At 40.7% G+C, this 7,690-nt stretch overlaps 1 protein-coding gene across 1 annotated transcript; it reads right to left on the reverse strand.

Moving 5' to 3' along the window:
• Positions 1–1,174: 1,174 nt before the first annotated feature.
• Positions 1,175–7,690, reverse strand: LOC127504021 (uncharacterized). Its single transcript, XM_051878335.1, has 4 exons — positions 3,956–7,690; positions 2,750–3,004; positions 2,573–2,651; positions 1,175–2,311 (listed from the first exon to the last, which is right to left on the reverse strand). Exon 1 carries the CDS (start codon positions 7,449–7,451, stop codon positions 4,734–4,736), a length of 2,718 nt encoding a protein of 905 aa, XP_051734295.1. The 5' UTR covers positions 7,452–7,690; the 3' UTR covers positions 1,175–2,311; positions 2,573–2,651; positions 2,750–3,004; positions 3,956–4,733.

Consider the following 7,690-nt stretch of genomic DNA (forward strand, 5'->3'; position numbering starts at 1 on the left):
CATTAGAGCAGTGGATACCAAACTTTTTAGAGTGGAGTACCCCCTGAGGCATTAAGCCTTCTGCATACCTTTCCACTGCACCTTTTCCATTAAAGGATAATATTTGCCCCCTAAATTGACTTTGGCCATATTCTATCTTTATAAATACATTTACAAAAATAATATTTTAAATAAAAAAATAAAAAATCAATAGAAAAAATACAATGATGATAAAAACGAAAAATTGTTTCGTTTCAAAAGAGCAATTACTGACAATACTGTGAAGAACATGACCTGATACTACCCTTTTGTTCGTTGAACTGTTGTATAAAATCAATATCACATTTGCAATCGTGTGGATATTTGGATTTGCTTTCTTGGAGGGTCGATTTTGTCCCCACCACTTTTTGAAACATCTCGCGGCACAGATGAACATAAAAATTAAAGTCAATCTCCAGTTGACTAGCAGTGCATTCATACCATTCGTTTGTAAAATAAAGTTTATCTGTTGTTTCTGAAATCATGCTAAGTCTTCCTTTCTTGAAATGTCCGCTTCGTCATGGAGAGCGCAGCTCGTGGTTACTCGTGGCAATGACAGACGCCACTTGAGCCCTCTCTACTTGTTCCGGTGAAATCACAAAATACAATGTACACAAACATGTGCCTAACTCTTGATATACAATCACCGATTTTAATTAGAAAACATACTATACTTTGAATGAACCTCTTGCATGCTACCTCCAGCCCATTTGGGAATGCTGGTTTATGTGGCAAACTTATGTGTATTCACTCCCTTAAAAAAAATCACGAGCTTAATAGTACTACTATAATAGATTTGATGTAAAGCATTAAACACCAGTTCTTTGTCAATAAATTAAACTCAATGATTTCTGGACACCATAAGGTTATTTAGTTTTTTGCAATCATTAGTCCTGACATTAAATATTTTAATTAAAAATGAAAAATATGTAAACAGTGAAAATATGCAGAGACATATTGTGGTCTTGCTTAAAAGAAGTATAAAAATCATTTTTGGAACCAGCATACCTCGAGTAAGCAAGGTTTGGGTAAATCAAATGACCATAAGTTAACCTTGCTTCCTGGAATACCCCCTGAACCTTCTGTGAAGTTCACAAGAACACATATTTTTAATGTGCCATTGAAGAAGATTCAATAAAGACAAAAACACTTGATGTGCCAATTCAACCAAAATGTTTATTAAAAGATTTAGAAAACGCCTGTTGTGCCAAATCCCACCCTATAATGTCGTACTAGCTCACATTTAAATATTTTAACTTCATATTAAAATGATCTAATATCTGCATTAACTCCAAGATTATAAAAATAAAAACATAAATACCTTACTGTTGCAATAATAAAATTGCACTAATAAAGAAAATTATATATCTTAACTTGTTTTACACAATACTAATTTTTGTTTTAATTTCTTCACTTTCACGTACTTTACTGTTGCAATACAATTTTACTAGGGGAATATATATATATATATATATATATATATATATATATATATATATATAAAACTTATTTGTTAACTTGTTTTACACAATATCCTTCAAGTTTATATTTTTGGCAGAATACTGGTGAAAGTGTTTAAATTATTGTATAAATAAAGTGAACCTTGTGCATGTTGCATTCAAAGCCCTTGTAAAATACTCAATTACTGTCCATGATTCTGTCTATTACTGTGTAAGTATTTTTAAAAGGAATAAGCCCATAAGCCCTGTGATTTCAGAAAACCAGAGGGGCTTTTAACAACGCCCCTTAGCAGTTCTGAAAGCACTGTAAACCATGGTGTCACAGGGCTTACTGCTTTATCGCAAGTGACTAAGACATAACATGATTTCACTTTTATCTCAAATTAATTGTGGAGCCTTGTTTATTTAAATTTTTATGATTTAATTAATAAAAAAATATTCATCGACTCGCAAACTGTTGTTTTGGAAACCCTGATTGGCAGGGACCCTAAAAGGACACAGGATTTGACACAACACCCCCAGTGAGCAAGCCAGTGGCGACGGTGGCAAGAAAAAAACTCTTAAGGAGATAAAAAAACCTTGAGAGGAACCAGACTCATCAGGGGGAACCCATCCTCCTCTGGCATGGCGTACACATTATAATAACATTCTTATTTAAGCTAATATATGAAATATTAAATTGAAGCCAATTACTTAATATGATAATAAGATAATTTATAAATATATTAAATTTTATTAATTGATCATCCAATGATTAGATGCGATCCGTGGTGTAATGAAGCATCTCCCGCCATCTAGCCACTGGATCTGACATGGCAAACAGGCTGGACACCCTGAGGTAGAGAAGGTAAAACAGATATGATAATGTTAGTGAATTGAATTTAATTGTTTTCATTCTGCAAGACTTATAGAGCATAAAGTTTCAGGTCAGATGTATGTTTTGCAAGAGACATTTCTGCTCTCTCACTTCTGCAAACCATCAAAGACTTTAAAATCTAAGCTTTCACATCAAAGCACATGCCTCTGAACAAACACATTGTACGATAAAATGCACTGAAACACTAGACCTTACCAGTAGTATTGACAAACTTTACCTCAGTGATTTAATATGCTTCTTTTGCTTCTTTAGTCTTCAGCATTGTCCTCAACTCCAAACACATCTGGTCCCGTCCTCTGGCAATGAAATTAATAAATGAATAACGGGATCACTACATACACATTTACTAATAAACTAAAAAAAAATAATAATAAAGAAGTAAACTAAAACTTACTAAAAGAAATTTGCACATAAGCTGGTATCCAGCTCATCATCATCATCAGTGTTGTAGCACACTTGATCTTCTCAGACATCCTGACTTCAAAACATCAAAATCAAAATTAGATTAAAATATTCCTTTAAATGTGGTTATCGTGTGCAGTAGTAGTGACTGAAGTGAGATCTTTTAACACTTAGCTTTAGATGGTAGATTGCACACTCATATCCAGTGTTGGAGAGGACTGCTATTGTCTCCAAAATCTTCCTGCAACTTTACAGAAAAGCACATATCAATATTAGAATAGCAGAGGACTGCAAATAATACATCCAGTACACATTGTACAGATTGAATACAAAATCATTTAAAACAAATGTTATGTTAAGGTCAAAATCACATACATCACAACAGTGTCTTACTACTTCTCACTTTACCTTACTGTCTTTTATGACTTACTGCTGCTGTTACTCTGTCTATGTCCTCCCTGGAGTTGCCACACTAATCCTCACTGCGTCCTGTATGCTGCTGCCTTTACTTCCTAGTGTCCTCACTGGAGCTGCCACACTACTCCTTCGTCCTTCCTGCTGCTGTACTCTCTAGGTAGCTCAGTGGCATAACACCTTTATATGACCATAGACACCACAATCTAACCGCAACACGGCCATACGCGCCAACCCGTTGGCTAAGGCTTTCAGCGCCCCCACTGTCGTCGTTAATGCAGGTTCAGTGGCCCCCGGTTCCGTATGGCATAACACAGCACAACACAACCATACGCACCAACCCGTTGGCTAAGGCTGTCAGCGCCCCCACTGTCGTCGTTAATGCAGGTTCAGTGGCCCCCGGTTCCGTATGGCATAACACAACACAACAACACGGCCATACGCGCCAACCCGTTGGCTAAGGCTTTCAGCGCCCCCACTGTCGTCGTTAATGCAGGTTCAGTGGCCCTCGGTTCCGTATGGCATAACACAGCACAACACAACCATACGCACCAACCCGTTGGCTAAGGCTTTCAGCGCCCCCACTGTCGTCGTTAATGCAGGTTCAGTGGCCCCCGGTTTCGTATGGCAACAACGCAACACACAATTACCGCAACAGACAACAATTACCGCAACACACAACAATACCCATCCACCATAAAAACTACAGTATAGAACGCGACTAATCATTTACGCAAAATACAGTACACAGGATTGTGATAACTATGATAACTATGTAACACACCCGATTGAAGACACAAATCCGGATGAGAGATGTAAATGTGATCCAGTAGAGTGTGCTTTTTAGTCGTTGCTGTGGTGATCAGTTGCGTGTATCGTTTCGATCGAAATAATTCCAGAACAGTTTTTTCCCCTGCACTTAAGAGATCCTCATTGAAGTCGCCACACACGATGACCTGTTCATCCACGATGTCCAAATAATCCAGCAGACTCTTCAAGTTCTTCATGAAATCTTCGAAACCGTAGTGTGGCGGCCTATACACAGCAGCGATGGTTGCTTTGATTGGACTATCTATTTTGATGACGACAAACTCCAGATCGGTTACGTTCTGTATAAACTGCCTAGCCTGAGCTGAAATATGCTCTTTACAATATATCGCGACTCCACCTCCACCTTTATTTGCGATCTCTTGATGTGTCGAGTAGGAGACATGTCTGTTGCGCATAAACAAGTTGTATCCGTCCAATTGGAGAAGGGGTGTAATGGATGATCCGGTCAGGTGAGTTTCCGTTATGCAAAAAATGTCTGCTAGTAGCAGCTCATGATGGCATCTAATGTCTTCAATGTGGGCTGCCAGTCCTTCTGTGTTATGATGAATTATTTTAAATGTTTGATCTATGTCAGTTTCCCTAATGTGCTGCAAAAGTGGCATGATTCCTGTCAATGTCGCTCTTGTCATGTTTTGTAACGAGGCGGTGACTGCAGGATCAGCATAAATCTTCTTTTCACTGAAGTCAGTAATGTGTAACCCACGAAGCGATGTCGTTCTGCTAAGTGCAAATTAGGCCATTCCTGGCTCGAAAATCTTCTTCAGTGACACTACGGCATTCTGCATTGTCATGCCTTGCACTTTGTGAGCTGTGCAGGCATAAGCTAACTTAATAGGAAATTGACGACGAACTGCTCCTTTCCTTAGACTTTCTTCGGATCTCTCGATATAAACTAAGTCGTCTTCTTCACCTTGCACCTTTCTGCGGTGTTTCTTACCCGCGTTTGGATTGTCAAGCTGAAGCCCTAACATTTTAACGGTGTCTATTCCATCTACTGTTTTAGTGACGATAAGTGCAATTTTCCCAAAACATCCATTAACGACTCCATCCTCAACGTCCAGATTCCTAGTTATCACTACACGAACTCCCACTGCAATTTCTATGGAGTCAAGCAAGTCGTCCTTTTTTCCGATGACAGGCTTCTTTTGTTTCTTCATCCCTCCTGTTCTTGGGTCTTTTCTGTAGTCTTCGGCATCAATGGTTATGATGTCAGTGTGAAGAGCGTGGATTGTCTCGGTGTTGTGTCCGTGAACTTCCTTGTTGGTGGCAAATACGTGCAGTGCATCACACGGGCAGTCTTTGGGATCCTTCACAGCCTGGAGTAACAAAGCTCTATCTTCTTCGCCAAGATCTTCGGTCTTCTTCTTCACTCGTAGTCTGTTCAAAAGCTGGGCAAAAGCAAGGTCTTCTTTCTGACGCATAACCTCTGAGAGGGTAATCATTTGGAAATGATCTTTCCAGAAGTCCAAAACATCTTCTTCGTAGACACAGAGTGGTTTGACTTTACCGGTAGGTGGCAGTTGGTAAAAGTCACCAACGGCGAGGACAGAGATGCCCCCGAAAGGTTTCTTGCTGCCTTTGATTTGCTGAAACCTCCAGTTGATGTAAGCAAAAAGATCCTTCGAAATCATAGACACTTCATCAATGATAAGAATTTCCACGTCACGTAATCTTGCTCGCAGTTCATCCAGGGCGTTTCCAAGTCCTTGATATGGTGGCTTTAGATTCCTTGGAAGTTTTAAAATGGAGTGCAGAGTTTTACCGGAAATATTGAAAGCTGCCGTTCCAGTAAACGCACTCAAGAGCACTGTAGGCACGGAGAGATCCCCCTCCTCCCGCAGTCGAGGCAGCTGTCGCAGAATCTTGGTCGCTTCCGTGTATATGCACTTGATGACATGCGATTTGCCACAACCAGCTCCGCCTGATAAGAAATAAAAAAACTGTTCTGGATTTTGACCCCACACACGTTTCTGACACCAATGGCAGACAGTGTAGAATATGGCTGCCTGTGTCTCATTTAGACTTCTAAACAGCTTCCGAACAAATTCAATACTGAGCTGCGGTGCCTCTACTTGTGGAACAACTCCATCTCCGTGTTCAAGAATCTGATACTCTGGGACATCATCTTGTACATCCTCATCATCTGGATCGATGTCTTCTCGTTCGGCAATGCACTCCAAACGATCCGCTTCAATTTCAGGTGCAAATGCCGTCCAAGCGTTTTCAGGTGGTCCTTGCTGTTGCAGCTGATCTAATGCCTTATCCACTTCGTCACTGTGTTTTTCGAACTTCTCCTTGTGTGCCTGCACTACAGCACGGACAGGTATCAGGAGACCAGGGTGTGCAGGAAGTTCCACAGATGCACATTTGTAAAACTGCTCATACGTTGGAAATCTAGGAGGTTTTAGCTGTGCATTGAAGCGATGTGGCATGTAAAGCTTAAGTAATCTACAGTAAAACTTTTCAGGTTGTTTTTCTTCCGAATACCGTGCATATCTAATAACTGCAGCCTTACCAACAGTTCGTTTCTGAAAAAATCCCATACCGTTGAGCAGCTGGTGAACATTTTTACCTTTTGTTTGCTGACCATACACAATACGGTATTCCGAAGCAAAATCTGCCAGGCATATCTTTTCAAACTCGGGTGTTTGTGGCCTTGCTCTATATTTATCTATTATCCCTGACATCCAGACATCCTCTGAATCGGGATCTTTGTTTTGGAGGGCACTAAGGGGAAGACTCATCTTCAGCGCATCGTCATCCATCGGTATAAACACAACGCTTCGTGAACATTTCTTCAATGGTAAGCTGCATGTTCGTGCAACCGATTCCTGAGCGCTTACTTGCCTGTGTTTGGAGTAGGCCTGCATTATGTGCTTCATTTCGTCTTCCTCATTAACGTTAGTTTCGCGCACACCCTTGATTACGTTCTTCAGTACCTCATTCATTTCATGCTCCGGCTTAGAAATATACGATAACATATACATGACGCAGCTAAAAGGGTCAAGAACGAACTGAATGTCCATGTTAGCGTTCCATGCCCTCAACAAATCAGGATTGTATCCATTCACCCAAGACTCCTTTGGATCACGCTTCAGCAAAACCACGTTGGCAGTGGACAGTGCCTCAACGTTGTCTTCGTACTCTTTCATGGTCATGTTACATTTTGTCAGAAGCTCTGACAAGCTGTCAAAGGAGGCTTGGGGATCATTCAACAAATCCCACACTGGTTTAAGTTTTAGCCTGGCTTCGCTCATTGCTTTTTGAGCAGCCTCCTGTCTCGCCTTCTTTCTGTCTTTCTGTCTATCCTCTTCTTCAGGACGCTGTGGTTGTGGACGAGCGATCGCGTTTTTAGATGCGAACATGCAGCTTACTGACGAAGAAGCGTCCGGGTCATCCTCTTCTTCAGGACGCTGTGGTCGCGGACGAGTGATCGTGGTGCTAGACATCGGTAGTTTAGGGAACCCGAATCTACATAATAAATTCCCTTTTTTACACGACTTGGAGTGGTTCCTGCTGTGAAGCTGAACCTCTGTGACAATTTGGTGAAGCTCAGGATCGGCCACGGAATCAGGCAATCGGCACGATATGCAGGTGATCGGGTGTAAAATCGGGCGAAAAATCCCATAGACTTAACATTGTGACGAACTTTGACGAGTCATAGCTCCTAATGAGGATTTTGTAGAAA

This window comes from Ctenopharyngodon idella, chromosome 2 (assembly GCF_019924925.1).
Source record: "Ctenopharyngodon idella isolate HZGC_01 chromosome 2, HZGC01, whole genome shotgun sequence".
Taxonomy (NCBI): domain Eukaryota; kingdom Metazoa; phylum Chordata; class Actinopteri; order Cypriniformes; family Xenocyprididae; genus Ctenopharyngodon; species Ctenopharyngodon idella.